At 40.5% G+C, this 21,569-nt stretch overlaps 1 protein-coding gene across 7 annotated transcripts in view; it reads left to right on the forward strand.

The window, feature by feature from the left end:
- The window catches only part of Mgat4a (alpha-1,3-mannosyl-glycoprotein 4-beta-N-acetylglucosaminyltransferase a), a 235,277-nt gene that overhangs the window by 180,125 nt on the left and 33,583 nt on the right, over positions 1–21,569 (forward strand). For all 7 annotated transcript variants that reach the window (XM_070089214.1, XM_070089210.1, XM_070089213.1 and 4 more), the window contains one exon: positions 18,944–19,137. In XM_070089214.1, coding sequence (XP_069945315.1) covers positions 18,944–19,137 — 194 coding nt within the window. The remainder of the gene's footprint in view (positions 1–18,943; positions 19,138–21,569) is intronic.

Genomic DNA, 21,569 nt, shown 5'->3' on the forward strand with positions numbered 1-21,569 from the left:
TAGAAAAGTGGCTGCAACTAGTAGTGATGTGAGTGAATTTAAGGCCAGCAAAGGTTGGTTTGAAAGATTTAAGAATCGTAGTGGCATACATAGTGTGATTAGGCATGGTGAGGCTGCCAGTTCAGACCAAAAAGCAGCTGAAAAATATGTGCATGAAATGAAGGAGCACATAGAGGCTGAAGGATTGAAACCTGAACAAGTGTTTAATTGTGACAAAACAGGCCTGTTTTGGAAGAAATTGCCAAGTAGGACTTACATTACTCAGGAGGAAAAGGCACTCCCAGGACATAAGGCTATGGAAGACAGGCTTACTCTGTTGATGTGTGCCAATGCTAGTGGTGATTGGAAAGTGAAGCCTTTATTGGTGTATCACTCAGAAACTCCCAGAGCGTTCAGGCAAAAGAATATCCTCAAGGCTAATTTGTGTGTGCTGTGGAGGGCAAACAGGAAGGCATGGGTCACTAGGGACTTTTTCTATGACTGGTTACAACATGCATTTGCCCCTACTGTGAAAAATTACCTAATTGAAAAGAAATTAGACCTTAAGTGCCTCCTGGTGTTAGACAATGCCCCTGGTCATCCTACACACTTGGCAGAGCGACTTTGTGGGGACACGAGCTTCATGTATCTGCTGGCATGGGAAATCTGGAAAAACAGATGGGACGTGCAACTATGACCATCCTAGAAAATGCCATGCCCATATGACAACAGGAAAATGCAAACTCCCTTCCTGTAAGCTTTTTCACCCTGAACTGTGTACCTCTTCAGTACAGGAAAGACTGTGCTATAACTTAAATTGCCAGGCATACCATCTAAAGGGGACAAAAAGATACAAAACACCCAGGCCATGGGAAAACCTGGGTAGCCACAGCCACTCAAGAGGGAGAGGTTTTTTAGTACCAGGAAGGAAAAAAAACTGGCAGGAAATGGCAGAAATCGTACACCAGATCCAATCATTCCTGGAGTGGAACCACAGTCGATGGCCTCCACTCCAAACCAACAGATACAGATACTAATGCCGGAAAAAAAATCCCCCCCCCAGTACCAACAATGCCACCAGTCCGATAACATTCTTCTTTGCAAATATACAGGGTCTAAAGCCAGCAACAAACAACAAAATACCTTTCATCCGTGGACTGCTTGCAGAGGCAAAGGCAATGTTCGCGGCTTTCACTGAGACCCACATAAAGGATCACTTGGACAACGAAATATGGATCCCAGGTTACAACCTATACAGATGTGACAGAGTGAACAGACAAAAGGGGGGGGGTTGGCCTGTACATTGCAGAGTCACTTGTTTGCACAGAACTGCTAAATGCCTCAAATGATGTAGTGGAAGTTTTAGCAGTAAAGGTCGAGAACCAAAACCTAGTCATTGTGGTAGTCTACAAGCCTCCGGATGCAACATCCCAGCAATTCCAGGAACAGCTGTTAAATATTGACCACTGTCTGGAAAAATCTTCCAGCTCCTGCACCCAACATCTTGCTCCTGGGGGATTTCAACTTAAGGCACCTAAAATGGAGGAATATAGCAAATAATATTGTTGCAGTAATAACTCCAGGAGGCAGCTCTGATGAAAACTCACACTCACGCGAGCTTTTAAATCTCTGCACAAAATTCAATTTAAACCAGCAAATAATAGAGCCTACTAGACTGGAGAATACACTAGACCTCATCTTCACTAACAATGATGATCTGATAAGAAATGTCACCATATCAAAAACAATATACTCAGATCACAACATAATTGAGGTTCAGACATGTATGCGCGGAGCCCCAGAGCGACATAATGAGATTAGTCACGAGGGAGCATTCACCAAATTCAACTTCAATAACAAAAACATAAAGTGGGACCAAGTAAACCAAGTCCTAACCGATATAAGCTGGGAAGATATACTAAGCAACACAGACCCCAACTTATGCCTAGAACAGATTAACTCGGTGGCACTCGATGTATGCACTAGGCTTATTCCTCTAAGAAAAAGGAGGAGTAGATGTAAAATAGAAAGAGACAGGCGCTCCCTTTATAGGCGACGGAAAAGAATAACAGAGCGGCTAAAAGAGGTCAATATATCTGAAATGCGTAGGGAGACACTGGTCAGAGAAATAGCAAGCATCGAACTTAAGCTAAAAGAATCCTTTAGGAGTCAGGAATCGCGGGAAGAACTAAAAGCCATAAATGAAATCGAAAGAAACCCAAAGTATTTCTTCTCCTATGCCAAATCAAAATCGAGAACAACGTCCAGTATTGGGCCCCTACTTAAACAAGATGGGTCCTACACAGATGACAGCAAGGAAATGAGTGAGCTACTCAAGTCCCAATATGACTCAGTTTTTAGCAAGCCGCTAACCAGACTGAGAGTCGAAGATCAAAATGAATTTTTTATGAGAGAGCCACAAAATTTGATTAACACAAGCCTATCCGATGTTATCCTGACGCCAAATGACTTCGAACAGGCGATAAATGACATGCCCATGCACTCTGCCCCAGGGCCAGACTCATGGAACTCTGTGTTCATCAAGAACTGCAAGAAGCCCCTATCACGAGCCTTTTCCATCCTATGGAGAGGGAGCATGGACACGGGGGTCGTCCCACAGTTACTAAAAACAACAGACATAGCCCCACTCCACAAAGGGGACAGTAAAGCAACAGCAAAGAACTACAGACCAATAGCACTAACATCCCATATCATAAAAATCTTTGAAAGGGTCCTAAGAAGCAAGATCACCACCCATCTAGAAACCCATCAGTTACACAACCCAGGGCAACATGGGTTTAGAACAGGTCGCTCCTGTCTGTCTCAACTATTGGATCACTACGACAAGGTCCTAAATGCACTAGAAGACAAAAAGAATGCAGATGTAATATATACAGACTTTGCAAAAGCCTTCAACAAGTGTGACCATGGCGTAATAGTGCACAAAATGCATGCTAAAGGAATAACAGGAAAAGTCGGTCGATGGATCTATAATTTCCTCACTAACAGAACACAGAGAGTAGTCGTCAACAGAGTAAAGTCCGAGGCAGCTACGGTGAAAAGCTCTGTTCCACAAGGCACAGTACTCGCTCCCATCTTGTTCCTCATCCTCATATCCGACATAGACAAGGATGTCAGCCACAGCACCGTGTCTTCCTTTGCAGATGACACCCGAATCTGCATGACAGTGTCTTCCATTGCAGAGACTGCAAAGCTCCAGGCGGACATCAACCAAATCTTTCATTGGGCTGCAGAAAACAATATGAAGTTCAACGATGAGAAATTTCAATTACTCAGATATGGTAAACATGAGGAAATTAAATCTTCATCAGAGTACAAAACAAATTCTGGCCACAAAATAGAGCGAAACACCAACGTCAAAGACCTGGGAGTGATCATGTCGGAGGATCTCACCTTCAAGGACCATAACATTGTATCAATCGCATCTGCTAGAAAAATGACAGGATGGATAATGAGAACCTTCAAAACTAGGGAGGCCAAGCCCATGATGACACTCTTCAGGTCACTTGTTCTATCTAGGCTGGAATATTGCTGCACTCTAACAGCACCTTTCAAGGCAGGTGAAATTGCCGACCTAGAAAATGTACAGAGAACTTTCACGGCGCGCATAACGGAGATAAAACACCTCAATTACTGGGAGCGCTTGAGGTTCCTAAACCTGTATTCCCTGGAACGCAGGAGGGAGAGATACATGATTATATACACCTGGAAAATCCTAGAGGGACTAGTACCGAACTTGCACACGAAAAATCACTCACTACGAAAGCAAAAGACTTGGCAGACGATGCACCATCCCCCCAATGAAAAGCAGGGGTGTCACTAGCACGTTAAGAGACCATACAATAAGTGTCAGGGGCCCGAGACTGTTCAACTGCCTCCCAGCACACATAAGGGGGATTACCAACAGACCCCTGGCAGTCTTCAAGCTGGCACTGGACAAGCACCTAAAGTCAGTTCCTGATCAGCCGGGCTGTGGCTCGTATGTTGGTTTGCGTGCAGCCAGCAGCAACAGCCTGGTTGATCAGGCTCTGATCCACCAGGATCAGAGCCTGATCCGGGGGCGTTGACCCCCGGAACTCTCTCCAGGTAAATTCCAGGTAAACTCCTAATACCACTCCTCTCCTGCAGCCCATGGACCAGCAGGTCATTGCAAACTTCAAGAAACTGTACACAAAAGCTATGTTTGAAAGGTGCTTTGTAGTGACCACAGATACTCTATTGACTCTAAAGGAGTTTTGGAAGGATCACTTTAATATCCTCAATTGTGTAAACCTTATAGGTAAGGCTTGGAAGGGAGTGAATAAGAGGACCTTGAACTCTGCTTAGAAGAAACTGTGGCCACAATGTGTAGACAAAAGGGATTTTGAAGGGTTTGAGGCTAACCCTGGGAATCCTATGCCAGTTGAGGAATCCATTGTGGCATTGGGAAAGTCCTTGGGGTTGGAGGTTAGTGGGGAGGATGTGGAAGAGTTGGTGGAGGAGGACAATGATGAACTAACCACTGATGAGCTGCTAGATCATCTTCAACAGCAAGAGGCCAGACCTGAGGAAACTGCTTCGGAGGAGGGGATAGAGAAATTGACGAAGTTGCCTACTTCAAAGATTAAGGAAATGTGTGCAAAGTGGCTTGAAGTGCAAACCTTTTTTAATGAAAATCACCCTGACACAGCTACTGCAAGCCGTGTTGGCAACCTGTACACTGACAATGTTGTAAACCACTTTAGGAAAGTCATAAAAGAACAAGAGGTACAGGCCTCTATGGACAGATATGTTGTGCGACAGAAGTCCAGTGACTCTCAAGCTGGTCCTGGTGGCATTAAAAGAAGGGAAGTAAACCTGGAAAAGGACTTGCTACCTCAAGTCCTAATGGAGGGGGATTCCCCTTCTAAACATTAAAAACTTCGACACTCTCCCCTCCTCCCATCCCATCAATCATCACCAGATCTTCATTAAAGGTAAGTGTCAATTATTCTATTGTGATTATTCTATTGTTATTGTAATTGTTCTATTGCATTAAACTTAATATTTCATGTGGTAAAAGTTTTTTTTTTCATACTTTTGGGTGTCTTGCACGGATTAATTTGATTTACATTATTTCTTATGGGGAAAACTGATTCGCTTTCTGATAATTTTGCTTTACGATGAGCTCTCGGGAACGGATTAATAACGTGAACCGAGGGTCCACTGTATACCTATATATATATACATACATACATAAATAGGACAAAAGGAAAATGGCAACAACAAGTAAGAGAGGTGAAAGTGCATAAACTAAGGGAGGAAGAAGTTCGGGTGAGATATAAGCAACTATTGGCAGAAAGGTGGGCTAGTGCAAGTATGAGTAGTGGAGAGGTTGAAGAGGGTTGGAATAGTTTTAAAAATGCAGTATTAGAATGTGGGGCAGAAGTTTGTGCCTATAGGAGGGTGGGTGCAGGAGGAAAGAGGAGTGATTGGTGGAATGATGAAGTAAAGGGTGTGGTAAAAGAAAAAAGGTAGCTTATGAGAGGTTTTTACAAAGCAGAAGTGTTATAAGAAGAGCAGAGTATATGGAGAGTAAAAGAAAGGTGAAGAGAGTGGCGAGAGAGTGTAAAAGGAGAGCAGATGATAGAGTGGGAGAAGCACTGTCAAGAAATTTTGATGAAAATAAGAAAAAAATTTGGAGTGAGATAAACAAGTTAAGAAAGCCTAGGGAACGAATGGATTTGTCAGTTAAAAACAGAGTAGGGGAGTTAGTAGATGGGGAGATGGAGGTACAGTGGAACCTCAAAAATCGAACGTATCACATATCGAACGTTTCGAAAATAAGACCATTTTTTCGGACAAACTGTGTCCCTATTATCGAACGCGCCCCCATTTTCGGACTGCCGGTTACGGGACCTGTCTGCCGCCCGCTCTGTCCGCGTCCCCGCGCAGGTGCCGTGAGCAGTCTAGCTTTGTTTATGCTTGAGTGAACACTAACCTGCGCTCTCATTCACGCATTTTATGATTATTTCGTTGTGTTTAGTGCTTGTGGGACTGTGAAATAAGCTGCCATGGGCCCAAAGAAACTTGCTAGTGGTACCCCTGTGGTAAAGAAAGTGAGAAACACCATAGATGTGAAGAAGGAAATAATACAGAAGTATGAGAGTAGTGTGAGACTTGTTGAGCTTGCCAGGATGTATGGGAAAAACAAGTCGACCATCGGTTCTGTCCTGTCAAAGAAAGAACAAATCAAGGAAGCTGATGTGAAAGGTGTTAATATAGGGAGTGGATGAGGTGGCTTCTTCAAAGATTAAGGAGATTTGTGCCAAGTGGAATGATGTCCAAATGTTTGTGCAGAAGTACCACCCTGAGCAAGCTGAAACAAGCCATCTTTGCAACAAGTTCAGTGACAGAACTATGTCCCATTTTAGGGAAATGTTAAAGAGGTGCCAGAAACAGAGGACTGTGGACAGTTATTTTGTGAGACAGTGGTCTAGTGACTCTCAAGCTGGCCCTAGTGGCATTAAAAGACAGAGATGGGAAGTAACCCCAGAGAGGGCTTTACCTGAAGTCCTCATGGAGGGGGATTCTCCTTCCAAACACTAACCCCAACTCCCTCTCTCCTCCTCCCTATCTTCCAGATCCCATCACCAATCTTCAATAAAGGTAAGTAAAAATGTTACTTTATATGTATTATTATACATAATTAAAAACTACAGTACAGTGGACCCCCGCTTAACGATCACCTCCCAATGCGACCAATTATGTAAGTGTATTTATGTAAGTGCGTTTGTACGTGTATGTTTGGGGATCTGAAATGGACTAATCTACTTCACAATATTCCTTATGGGAACAAATTCAGTCAGTACTGGCACCTGATTATTATTATTATAATCAAGGGGAAGCGCTAAACCCGTAGGATTATACAGCGCCTGGGAGGGATGTGTAAGGCATTCAGGCTTAATTCGGGGAACTGGAGCACAGATCCAATTCCCTAAATCAAGAGCCCCTCACCAACATTAAGGAACCTTCCCTGAGGGGACTGGCACCTGAACATACTTCTTTTTATTATTTATTATCACACTGGCCGATTCCCACCAAGGCAGGGTGGGTAGACAGCAACCACCCAGGGAAGTACTACCGTCCTGCCAGATGACTGTGAAACAAAAACCTGTAACTGTTTTGCATGATGGTAGGATTGCTGGTTTCTTTTTCTGTCTCATAAACATGCTAAGATAACAGGGATATCTTGCTACTCCTACTTACACTTTGGTCACACTTCACAGACACGCACATGCATATATATATATATATACATACATCTAGGTTTTTCTCCTTTTTCTAAATAGCTCTTGTTCTTTTTTATTTCTTCTATTGTCCATGGGGAAGTGGAAAAAGAATCTTTCCTCCGTAAGGCATGCGTGTCGTATGAGGCGACTAAAATGCCGGGAGCAATGGGCTAGTAACCCCTTCTCCTGTATACATTTACTAAAAAAGAGAAGAAGAACATACTTCTGGAATGAAAAAATGTCGTTAACCGGGGGTCCACTGTATTTGTTGTATGTAAAACTATAATTAATTTCTATAAAATATATTTTTTGTGTAAATATTTTTGGGTTTCTGGAACGGATTAATTGTATTTCCATTATTTCTTATGGGAAATATTGCTTTGAATTTCAGACTTTTCGAATTTAGAACTAGCTCCTGGAACGGATTAAGTTCGATTTTTGAGGTTCCACTGTATTGGGTAGATGGCGGGAATATTTTGAGGAACTCTTAAATGTTGACGAAGAAAGGGAGGCAGTAATTTCATGCACTGGCCAGGGAGGTATACCATCTTTTAGGAGTGAAGAAGAGCAGGATGTGAGTGTGGGGAGGTGCGTGAGGTATTACGTAGAATGAAAGGGGGTAAAGCAGCTGGAACTGATGGCATTATGACAGAAATGTTAAAAGCAGGGGGAGATATACTGTTGGAGTGGTTGGTATTTTTGTTTAATAAATATATGAAAGAGGGGAAAGTACCTAGGGATTGGCAGAGAACATGAATAATTCCTTTATATAAAGGGAAGGGGGACAAAAGAGATTGTAGAAATTATAGAGGAATAAGTTTACTGAGTATACCAGGAAAAGTGTATGGTAGGGTTATTATTGAAAGAATTAGAGGCAAGATAGAATGTAGGATTGCGGATGAGCAAGGAGGTTTTAGAGTGGGTAGGGGATGTGTTGATCAAGTGTTTACATTGAGGCATATATGTAACAGAATTTAGATAAAGGTAGGGAAGTTTTCATTGCATTTATGGATTTAGAAAAGGCATATGATAGAGTGGATAGGGTAGCAATGTGGCAGATGTTGCAAGTATATGGAATAGGTAGTAAGTTACTAAATGCTGTAAGGAGTTCTTATGAGGATAGTGAGGATCGGGTTAGGGTGTGTAGAAGAGAGGGGGACTACTTCTCGGTAAAAGGGGCTTAGACAGGGATGTATAATGTCACCATGGTTGTTTAATATATTTATAGATGGGGTTGTAAAAGAAGTAAATGCTAGGGTGCTGGGGAGAGGGGTGGGATTAAATTATGAGGAATCAAATACAAAATGGGAATGGACACAGTTACTTTTTGCTGATGATACTGTGCTTATGGGAGATTCTAAAGAAAAGTTGCAATGGTTAGTGGATGAGTTTGGGAGAGTGTGTAAAGGTAGAAAGTTGAAAGTGAACATAGAAAAGAGTAAGGTGATGAGGGTATCAAATGATTTAGATAAAGAAAAATTGGATATCAAATTGGAGAGGAGGGGTATGGAAGAAGTGAATGTTTTCAGATGTTTGGGAGTTGACGTATCAACGGATGGATTTATGAAGGATGAGGTTAACCATAGAATTGATGAAGGAAAAAAGTTGAGTGGTGCTTTGAGGTATATGTGAAGACAAAGAACATTATCTATGGAGAAAAAGAAGGGAATGTATGAGAGTATAATGTTACCAACACTTTTATATGGGTGTGAAACTTGAGTTGTAGATGCTGCAGCGAGGAGGCGGTGGAGATGTCCTGTCTAAGGGCAGTGTGTGGTGTAAATATTATGCAGAAAATTCGGAGTGTGGAAATTAGGAGAAGGTGTGAAGTTAATAAAAGTATTAGTCAGAGGGCTGAAGAGGGGTTGTTGAGGTGGTTTGGTCATTTAGAGAGAATGGATCAAAGTAGAATGCCATGGGGAGCGTATAAATCTGTAGGGGAAGGAAGGCGGGGTAGGGGCAGTCATTGAAAAGGTTGGAGGGAGGGGGTAAGGGAGGTTTTGTGGGCGAGGGGCTTGGACTTCAAGCAAGCATGTGTGAGCATGTTAGATAGGTGTGAATGGAGACGAATGGTATTTGGGACCTGATGAGCTGTTGAAGTGTACGCAGGGTAATATTTAGTGAAGGGATTCAGGGAAACCAGCTATTTTTATATAGCCGGACTTGAGTACTGGAAATGGGAAGTACAATTCTTGCACTTTAAAGGAGGGGTTTGGGATATTGGCAATTTGGAGGGATGTGTTGTATATCTTTATACGTATGTGCTTCTAAACTGTTGTGTTCTGGGCACCTCTACAAAAACAGTGATAATGTGTGAGTGTGGTGAAAGTGCTGAACGATGGGGATTTTCTTTCTTTTTTGGGTCACCCTGCCTCGGTGGGAGACGGCCAACTTGTTAAAAATATATATATATATATATATATATATATATATATATATATATATATATATATATATATATATATATATATATATATATATATATATATATATATACATATATATACATATATATATATATATATAATATATATATAATATATATATATATATATATATATATATATATGTCGTGCCGAATATGTAAAACTGGTCAATTAGCAAGAACTCATTTAAAATTAAGTCCGTTCTGAAATTTTCTCTTATACGTTTAAAGATATATTTTTTTCATTATTGTTAATGTAAATTTTTTTAATTTTGCATCAGAAGAATCTTAGAAAACTTACCTAACCTTGTTATAATAAGAGCAATTTATTTTAGCCTAACCCAACTAAATATATTTTAAATACGTTTACAATAATATAGTACTAAACAAACACAATCAAATATATATTTTTCGTTAGGTTCAGAATGATTTTGGCGAAATTATTGCATACACAAATTTTCACGTGTCCTATATGGCAAGATGAGCGTTGCTATTTAAGCCAAGATCGCAAGTTCTGCCTATTCGGCACGACATATATATATATATATATATATATATATATATATATATATATATATATATATATATATATTTATATATATATATATATATATATATTTTTTTTATTTATATATTTTTTTATTTATATATATATTTTTTTTATTTATATATGTATTTTTTTATTTATATATATATTTTTTTTATTTATATATATATATATATATATATATTATTATTCATTTATATATATATTTATTTATTTTGGTGCATTACCCTATTTCTTATTTTATTTAATTGAGAATAACACTTTTCCTTATTTATCTCCACATTTTTTTTATCGTGAAAATTCTTTGTACAGTATAAACAACTTTACCTGTTAAGTATTATTCCTTCATAATTAAGCTATTTGTGTTTTGTGTATGCATTATTGTAACACTAGTTTTATACTGTATATACATGTTGAAATCTGTCACAATTGTGCATTCCAGGTCACATGTTTCTTAGCAACTTAGAATAAAAAAAAATTCAGTCAGATACTGCATGGCATGAAAAAATTGTTGAATGCATGATTAGTAATTTTTGATGCTTTCTTGCTATTAATTTTTCTAAACTTCGCTTGTCCACACATCTCAAAAGGCTGGACTGCCACTACACGTTCAGCGCTTCATAATGTTATTTAATATACCCTTCAATGGAGGTTGCCTTAATGTTTATGAAGGGTTCTTGTCCCAAAGAAACCTAATTACCCCTCCTTTCCATACCTTTCCCATTTTCAATGCACTGTATGCCAGTTGTAGGTTTACCAATTACTACTGCTAATAATAATAATACTTGCAGTATTTTTAATATACAGTCTCTCCTCACTTAATGGTGGAATTTCGTTACAAGAGTAGGGTGGTAAACAAGTTGGTCGTTAAGATACATGTATTGTTTTAATGTCACCTTTGCACCATTTATAACATTTTTAGTATTTTTAAATGTTTATACAATAATGTACTGTATATTGTAATAAACATAATAGAGGAAATCAGCTCTAATATACATTACTTAGGTACGCATATTGGTCAGAGAGCCCGTCATAAGTCCGAGCAGTCATTAAATGAGTACGTTAAGTGAGGAGAGACTGTAAATTAGGATATAACATGTCTTCAGATGTAGAGTATTAAAGGGTAAAAGTTATTATTTTTTTCCCCCCAACAAACCAGCCATATCCCACCAAGGCAGAGTGACCTAAAAAAGAAAAATGAAAGTTTTCCTTTTTAAATTTAGTACTAATTTATACAGAAGGGGTTACTAGCCCCTTGCTCTCAGCATTTTAGTTGCGTCTTAAGACACGTGTGGCTTGCAAAGGAAGAATTCTTTTCCACTTCCCCATGGAGTTATTAGTACAGTATTATTATTATTATTATTATTATTATTATTATAGTATTATTATTCCAGTATTACATTCATGGGGGGATGGGTAAACCAAGAGGGGTCATACAGTGCCTGGGGAATGGAAGACAGTCAGATTTGATGCAGTGAAGGAAAGATTAGTTCCACTTCCTTAGACTGAGAACCCTCCACCAACCTCGAGGCATCTACCTTTAAGGAAAAAATTGCATGGTATGAACTCTCTGACTTTATTATGTCAGGTCCATATGAGAGATCTTCTGACTTTGGTTATAACTGACTTTGATATGTCAGGTCTTTGTGTGTAGTAAATCTCTGCTGTATATACTCCTCAGAGTGAGGTGCCTTGATGTAGGTAAGAAGAGGACCTCTTCTTCCTTTCCTTGAGTAGAACCTGATTGCCTCCCATTCCCCCAAGTGCTGTGTGCTCCTCATAAATGTAATAAAAATTGTCTACTGTATAAAAGACATTCTTTATTCTATTGCCTTTACTGTTCCTTGAAAAGGTGATTGAAAGATTGCAAATGTGCTTGAAATTTCATTGCCATTTACTGTAGTTATATCACATAATGAGATATCACTTATTTCCTGTGATCTTAACACGTATCCTGTGGTTCATAACCTAAAGGAAGAGAAATTTGCGTTCTTTTACCATATGTACTAACCAGCCTTAATGAACTTCGTGCAACCTGTCATTACTATAGTCCATTGTAGGATTTTTCCCAGTTAAGTTTAATTTTGATATACTACAGTGTATGATTTAATACATCCTTTTGTAGATTGCATTAGTTAGTGTGCCTCAGACATTCTAATAATAGCACTTTACCTCATGATTGTGAGGGTTAGTCATATTCACCCATGCACATGCACACATATTATTAACAAGTGCCTTTAGTAACCAGTAACTAAGACAACAGGCCAAGTAATGAGTAATGACATTGTCATCTCAGGGGAATTGAATTATTCAATATTTAACCTTCTTGTGTTATTTGCTACCCATTGGGCAGTAGGCACTCCCCTAGATAGATCTGTAACTTAATAACAAATACAACAGAGTAATAGTAAACAAAGTAAAATCAGAGGCAGCTACAGTGAAAAGCTCTGTTCCTCATCTTTTATCTGACATAGACAGAGATGTAAGTACCATGTCTTCCTTTGTGGATGACACCCGAATTTGCACGACAGTGTCATCTATTAAAGATATGGTCGGCAGAAAGTGACATGAAGTTCAATGAAGACAAATTTAAATTAACCTGCTATGGAAAACTTGAGGAAATTAAAACTATCAGAATATAAAACAAATTCCAGCCACACAATAGAGCCAAAAACTAATGTGAAGGACCAAGGAGTGATAATGTCAGAGAATCTCACTTTCAAAGATCACAATAATGTATCTACCATTTTTTTTTTTTTTAACAAGTCGGCCATCTCCCACCAAGGCAGGGTGACCCATAAAGAAAGAAAATCCCCAAAAAGAAAATAGTTTCATCATCATTCAACTCTTTCACCTCACTCACACATAATCACTGTTTTTGCAGAGGTGCTCAGAACACAACAGCTTAGAAGCATATACGTATAAAGATACACAACATATCCCTCCAAACCGTCAGTATCCCAAACCCCTCCTTTAGAGTGCAGGCATTGTACTTCCCATTTCCAGGACTCAAGTCCTGCTATATAAAAACCAGTTTCCCTGAATCCCTTTACTAAATATTACCCTGCTCACACTCCAACAGATCGTCAGGTCCCAAATACCATTTGTCTCCATTCACTCCTATCAAACATGCTCACGCACGCCTGCTGGAAGTCCAAGCCCCTCGCCCACAAAACCTCCCTTACCCCTTCCTTCCAACCTTTTCGAGGACGACCCCCTACCCCGCCTTGCTTCCCCTACAGATTTAAATGCTCTCCACTTCGATCCATTCTCTCTAAATGACCGAACCACCTCAACAACCCCTCTTCAGCCCTCTGACTAATACTTTTATTAACTCCACACCTTCTCCTAATTTCCACACTCCGAATTTTCTGCATAAAATTTACACCACATATTGCTCTTAGACAGGACATCTCCACTGCCTCCAACCGCCTCCTCGCTGCTGCATTCACAACCCAAGCTTCACACCCATATAAGAGTGTTGGTACTACTATACTTTCATACATTCCCTTCTTTGCCTCCATAGATAATGTTTTTTGTCTCCACATATACCTCAACGCACCACTCGCCTTTTTTTCCCTCATCAATTCTGTGATTAATCTCATCCTTCATAAATCCATCTGCCAACACGTCAACTCCCAAGTATCTGAAAACATTCACTTCTTCCATACTCCTTCTCCCCAATTTGATATCCAATTTTCCTTTATCTAAATCATTTGAAACCCTCATCACCTTACTCTTTTCTATGTTCACCTTCAACCTTCTACCTTTACACACACTCCCAAACTCGTCCACTAACCTTTGCAGTTTTTCTTTAGAATCTCCCATAAGCACAATATCATCAGCAAAAAGCAGCTGTGTCAATTCCCATTTTGTATTTGATTCCCCAAAATTTAATCCCACCCCTCTCCCGAACACCCTAGCATTTACTTCTTTTACAACCCCATCTATAAATATATTAAACAACCATGGTGACATTACACATCCCTGTCTAAGACCTACTTTTACCGGGAAGTAGTCTCCCTCTCTTCTACACACCCTAACCTGAGCCTCACTATCCTCATAAAAACTCTTTACAGCATTTAGTAACTTACCACCTATTCCATATACTTGCAACATCTGCCACATTGCTCCCCTATCCACTTTATCATATGCCTTTTCTAAATCCATAAATGCAATAAAAACTTCCCTACCTTTATTTAAAAACTGTTCACATACATGCTTCAATGTAAACACTTGATGAAAGTTAAGACACTTGTGCAACATCTGGTTATCTTTATTGTAGACGTTTCGCCATCCAGTGGCTTTATCAATACAGATTCTTGGACATAATAAGAAATCAGAAGAACTATATACAAAAGATGAGGTAATCAGTCCCTCAGCCTTGGAGGTGATGTTTAGAGCACTGTGGTTGTAAAGATTCTGAAGCACAGGCAAGGAGACTGGCGCTTATATAGGCGTCAGTGAAAGGGACGTGTAGCAGACGAGGGCATAGTCACTGGTAGGCGGGATTCCCCAGTGGAAGTAGGTTCTACCCAAATTGATGGGTTAGTTGCAGTAGCCGTGAAGAAGGGTAAAGGGTAAACACTTGATCTACACATCCCCTACCTACTCTAAAACCTCCTTGCTCATCCGCAATCCTACATTCTGTCTTACCTCTAATTCTTTCAGTTATAACCCTACCATACACTTTTCCTGGTATACTCAGTAAACTTATTCCTCTATAATTTTTACAATCTCTGTCCCCCTTCCCTTTATATAAAGGGACTATACATGCTCTCCGCCAGTCTCTAGGTACCTTCCCCTCTTTCATACATTTATTAAACAAAAATACCAACCACTCCAACACTATATCCCCCCGTGCTTTTAACATTTCTGTCATGAACCCGTCGGTTCCAGCTGCTTTACCCCCTTTCATTCTACGTAATGCCTCACACACCTCCCCCACACTCACATCCTGTTCTTCTTCACTCCTAAAAGATGGTATACCTCCCTGTCCAGTGCATGAAATTACTGCCTCCCTTTCTTCGTCGACATTTAAAAGTACCTCAAAATATTCTCGCCACCTACCCAAAACTTCCCTCTCCCCATCTACTAACTCCCCTACTCTGTTTTTAACTGACAAATCCATTTGTTCCCTAGGCTTTCTTAACTTGTTTAGCTCACTCCAAAATTTTTTTTATTTTCATTAAAATTTCTTGACAGTGCCTCTCCCACTCTATCATCTGCTCTCCTTTTGCACTCTCTCACCACTCTCTTCACCTTTCTTTTACTCTCCCTATACATACTCTACCCTTCTTATAACACTTCTGCTTTGTAAAAACCTCTCATAAGCTAACTTTTTCTCTCTTATCACAACCTTTACTTCATCATTCCACCAATCACTCCTCTTTCCTCCTGCACCCACCCTCCTATAACCACAAACTTCTGCCCCACATTCTAATACTGCATTTTTAAAACTATTCCAACCCTCTTCAACCCCCCCCCACTGCTCCTACTTGCACCAGTCCACCTTTCTGCCAATAGTTGCTTATATCTCACCCAAACTTCCTCCTCCCTTAGTTTATACACTTTCACCTCCCTCTTACTTGTTGTTGCCATTTTCCTCTTTTCCCATCTACCTCTTACTCTAACTGTAGCTACAACTAAATAATGATCCGATATGTCAGTTGCCCCTCTATAAACGTGCACATCCTGGAGCCTACCCATCAACCTTTTATCCACCAATACATAATCTACCTGTATTTTTTTGTACCTCTGTATGTATGTTCAAATTATTAAGTAAATAAATAAATAATTAAAACTACTTTCATTACATGCTATATCATACCTTGTATATTTATTTATCCTCTTCTTATAAAATATGTATTACTTATTACTAAACCTCTTTCTACACATAGCTCAATTAAAGGCTCCCCATTTTCATTTACCCCTGGCACCCCAAATTTACCTACTACTCCCTCCACAACATTTTTGCCCACTTTAGCATTGAAATCCCCAACCACCATTACTCTCACACTTGGTTCAAAAAAACCCACGCATTGAGAGCCTTCAAAACTAGAGATGCCAAGCCCATGATGATTCTCTTCAAATCACTTGTTCTCTCTAGGCTGGAATGAAGGTGATGGAACATCTGGTAAATAGACGTTTGTTGTGGTATTTAGAGACACACAACAGTCTCTCCACTAGTCAATATGGCTTTCGTAAAGGCCGTTCTACCATTGACCCCAATAACTATTCAGTTATGATGCCATATTTTTTGACCCTGAGAAAGCATATGACACAACTTGGAGGTAAAATATCTTGGCCCAGGCCCACTCCTTAGGCCTCCTAGGCAGTCTACCATCTTTCCTTAAGAACTTCTTAACTGAAAGACATTTCCATGTTCAGGTTAATAATATGCTTTCCCTGGACTTTGTCCAAGCTGAAGGTGTCCCCCAGGGGTGTGTTCTGCCCTCTGCTCTTCCATCCAATATTTCGTCATCGCTCTATGTTGATGACTTCGCTATAGCTTGTGCACGTGCTTACTGTCACCTCATTGCAGTTTCTCTCCAGCATGCGGTCAACTGTGTTTCCAATTGGGCAACCTCTCGTGGGTTTAAATTTTCCAGTATTAAAACTCGCCAAATTACTTTCACTAGACATTCTGTCGTCTCTGATCATCCATTGTACCTACATGGCCTCCCAGTTTCATATGGAGGTGTTCCATTCACAGACTATTTTGCTGTAATTGCCACCCACCTTTGCACTCGTTGGCAACAACATTGGTCTGCTCTGCTCCATAATAAACTACATTCTATTAAACCAAGTATTGGTTTTTGGCTGTCTCCTTATCATCAGTGTTGAGGTTAGGAGACTACTCTCTCCTGTCTTTGCATTGGCCACACTCGTGTTAGTCATGGGGTATCTCATGGAGAGGTGCCCTGTTCCACTCTGAGAATTGTCAGGTTCTAGTTTCTGTTAGTCACATTCTGTTGGACTGCCCACTCTATCAACGAGCACACAGAATTTACCTCCAATGTCGTCACCACTGTGCTGCCCTTACTTTACCTTCCCTTTGTGCTGATGGACCCTCCTTTAACCCAGACTCTCTCATTGACTGTTTGACAGCATCTGATATACTCTGATGATGATGCCTCTAGTACTCCTCACAGCCCTTTCTTCCTCAGTCTCTTTGCTACCCTCTGCCCCTGCACTATCCACTGCCCTGCTGCACTCCATGACCTAATAATAATCCCTCTCCCTCTTGCTACCCAATACCCTTGCATCCTTCCCTGCCTGGTGGCACTGTATGACCCTTGTAGGTTTAGCGCTTCTTTTTTGGTTATAATAATAATAATAATAATAGGCTGGAATATTGCTGTTCACTAATGGCCCCTTTCAAGGCAGGCAAAATTGCAGACTTAGAATAGTATACAGAGAACTTTCACGGCCTGTATAAGTATGATAAAGCACCTAATACATGAGATAGTTGAAGTCTCTTGATTTGTGATCCCAGGAATGCAGGTGAAAAAGATACATGATAATATACACTTGGAAATCCTAAATCTGCACACAAAAATCACTCCCTACGAAAGCAAAGACTGAGCAGGAAATGCAACAGCCCCCCAATGAAAAGCAGGGGCATCGTGAGTACACTAAGAGACAACACAATAAGTATCAGGGGCCCAAGAAAGTAACATTTAAGGAAGTCAGGGAAATTAGTTAGCCAGACTTTAGTTTTGGAGGTAGGAAGTACACTGACTGCATTCTAAAGGAGTGAGGATGTTGCAGTTTTGAGGTTCATCTGAACTATGATGTCAGCACACTTCCAACAAAACAGTGATTGAGTGATTGGTGGGAAATACATTTCTGCTTTTTTTATTTTTATTTTTTTTTAACACCTGCCATCTCCAACAGGGTGACATGACAAAGAAAACTTTCACTGTCACTCTTTCAACCACTGTCTTACCAGAAGGACACCAACATTACATGACTCTCCTAACTGTAATATTCCCATCCCTATAAGTAGAGCTGTTGTTCCCTGAAAGCCATCTCAAACATTATTTGGTTTACACCACCAGGACTGCACCTCCAGAACTGAATGAGCAAGGCATAGCAAAACTGCCTGTAAACAAAAGCATTTATTGTGTAATTGTCTTTCAGCTAAAAATGGCAGTAGGCAAACTGAAAGAACACCAGGAATTGTATGGTTTGTTACCACTCTTGGTTCTACAGATAACCTCCAGCAAAGCTTCTGCCATCAGAGGCCCTGCCAGATGGCCACCCATGCTCAAAAAGGAAGTAATGGTTGGAGGGTATTTACTTTAGATTCGAGGATGGGGGAGAAAGAGGTTAAATACCTCAAATCAAGAGCCCCTTCACTGCAGCAAGGGACCATCCTTGAAGGAGTATGAAATCTTGAATATTTTATTATACCGAGATTGTACTGTGTACTTAATCCGTTACGCTCCTTGATCTTTTCATTATTACAATATTATCATGTAACTTTATTATTTTTATGCTTAGTTGTATTTTACCTGTTGAGTTTTGCCAACTTACTTCTAACTCAAGATCATCATCAGTTCATGCAAAGAATCAAGAGCAGCACTATGAATTAAAAGTTGAACTGTGCACAGGTTTTTGGAAATGGGCAACAATGTTGCAGGTGTTATATATACTTTTTACTTCTTTTCATTAACTAATGCAAGTCATGTTTAATTTTCCTTTCTTGCTATACAGGATAAACAGTTTGGGAAGATCCAGCTGTTCTTTCCTCATGATAATCCAACAGCCAGTGTGGAAACACAAATAAAGCCCTACAAAGCATTTACACTGCAGCGAGCTTACAGAGGAGAGTCTTACTTCTGGGGTCTACTTCCTCAACAAGGAGACAAGCTTCAGTTTAAATTTGAACCTCCTGTTGTACTAAAAGGGTGAGTTTTGTTTTTCTCAGTATAGATGGTTAACAATAATATTAAAGAATTTTAATGTATTTGAAACATTTTTGGTCCTGGTATGGTTCTGAAATAAGAAATGTTTTTATAGGAAGTTTTCAACATATTACAGTAAAATTGTATAACTGTGTATATTAGGATCAAGACCCTAGTAGATATGGGTATTACAATTTTATTCCTATATTCTTTAACCCTTTCACTGTCCAGACCCCTGATCTGAAACTTGTCCACAGTGTCAAAAAAAAAAAAATGAAATGGTAGAGAATCTTTTTCTGAAGGTAACAAAACAAAAAGTACAAAATTTGATGGAAATTATTATAATAAAAAAGAAGCATTAAACCTACAAGGGTCAGTTCGATGGAAAATTTACAAAATTATGCTTTTGCGAATTTTGCTGTGTCAGTTATATTTATGCGTCAGCGATTTTTGCCCACGTTGAGTCCTATTTTAGGCCAATCACATTCTTCCAGTCACCCAAATTCTTAGCTATTTCACTAGTATGTCTTCCATTTTATTGACTGAACACAAGACATCGCCCAGTCAGTCATCTATTTCAGCTAAAATAAAGTGATGAGAAAATGATAATACAGTGGACCCCCGGTTAACGATATTTTTTCATTCCAGAAGTATGTTCAGGTGCCAGTACTGACCGAATTTTTTCCCATAAGGAATATTGTGAAGTACGTTAGTCCATTTCAGACCCCCAAACATACACGTACAAACGCACTTACATAAATACACTTACATAATTGGTCGCATTTGGAGGTGATCGTTAAGCGGGGGTCCACTGTATAGCTAATTTCACACAAATTTCAAAATATTTCAGTTTTAAAATAGGGTCCAGAATAAACAATGCAGGCATTCCTGGCACTAAAATAATATTTCCTCTGTTCATTAGTTCCTCTTCAAGGGGGGCTCCTTGGCGTGGTGAAGAGGCTCTTGGTCTGAGGAATTAGCCCTGTCGGTCTTCTTCCTCAGACCGAACCTAATTACTCCCCATTCTCCCCTCCCCTATCCCATCCTCCCCTTTTTCCATTCCTCCTCCTCACCCCTCCCTTTTGCCCTTCCTCTTTTTGGCCTTTGAGATTTCTCCCACAGGCACGCTAGTTCCTAGGTAGGGGAAAGGACACCGGGGTCCATCCCATTCCATTGAGGTTCTTGGCGGTGGCGTAGTTTGCCGTGGAATCTGGATTGCCTGGGGATGTCCCAATCCCTCTCCGGTATCCCGGAGTAGCTTTGGGTGTCTTTCGGGCGACGGGTGTATCTATGGAAGCCACCTTTCGGATTCCGGGAGTGGTGGCCGAAGGAGGTATGCTTTGTGGCGGATATCCGGCCGCCCTCTCTTTTGTCCACCGAGGTAGCTCGGCAGATGTGAGGTTGCTATCCCGGATTGCTGGTTTACTGGCATGAAGGGTAGGGTATGGCACGGGTTCCATGCTGCATCTGCGCTACTAGCGGTGTTGAGGTCCTCTTGGGCGCGGAGGGAGATTTCCGGCCCTTTCATTCCTCCTGGGAACTATTTCTCCCCGCTCCCCCCTTTTTTTCTTCTTTTTTTTATTTTTATTTTCTTTTCTTCTTTCTTTTTTTCTTAAAAACAAAAAGCAAAGGAGTAACCTAACCATGGCAGCCCTAGTCCATGAACCCACTACCCCCGGGCCCCTTCTTGATACCGCACCCCATTCTGACCCTGCCTTGTGTTTAGACCACTCTTCGGACACTCCTGATGCCCCTGTACCTCTTGCTGGTGCTGTTTCCTCACCCGCTTCAGATACCGGGGCTTCGACTGACTCTTTCGATTTGTCTGAACTCCGCTCTCCTTTGACTATGCTTCCGGCTTCTCCCTCTAGGTACGGCAATTTTTGAATCGCCCGCCCATTTCACGCCGGACCAACTCCGGTCCTACTCCTAAACGCCAATGTCAATCTCCTGATGATGCTCCTTCGTTACCTTCCCATTCTACTCGGAAAAGACCGACACGTCAAGCACTCCCTCTCCACGCTCAGTTTCGGACCACACAATGGACTAAATTCTTTACTTTAAGACCGACTTCTTCTTCTGCCTACCTTTCTGACCATAGTATTGGCAAAGCGCTCCTGCGTCATGTTGGTAGAGACATTTCATTTCATGCTCTCAAGAGTGGTATGCGCATCGTCACTGTCCAGAATGCTACCCAAGCTCATGATCTTTCTCTCCTTTCGAATATCGATACTACTCCTATCACTATTGAAAAACATCTTTCTCTCAATTCTTGTAGTGGTACTGTCATTCTGCCCCATACCATAGTCCAACAGAATTTCCAGTCATGTGGCAATGACATTTTTGAACAGCTGGAACTCCAGGATCTCCCAATCCTCAAAGTAGACACTTATGTCCTTCCTGCCCGGGGGCGGAGACGTTACCCTTGCAATGTG

This window comes from Cherax quadricarinatus, chromosome 27 (genome assembly GCF_038502225.1).
Source record: "Cherax quadricarinatus isolate ZL_2023a chromosome 27, ASM3850222v1, whole genome shotgun sequence".
Lineage (NCBI taxonomy): Eukaryota > Metazoa > Arthropoda > Malacostraca > Decapoda > Parastacidae > Cherax > Cherax quadricarinatus.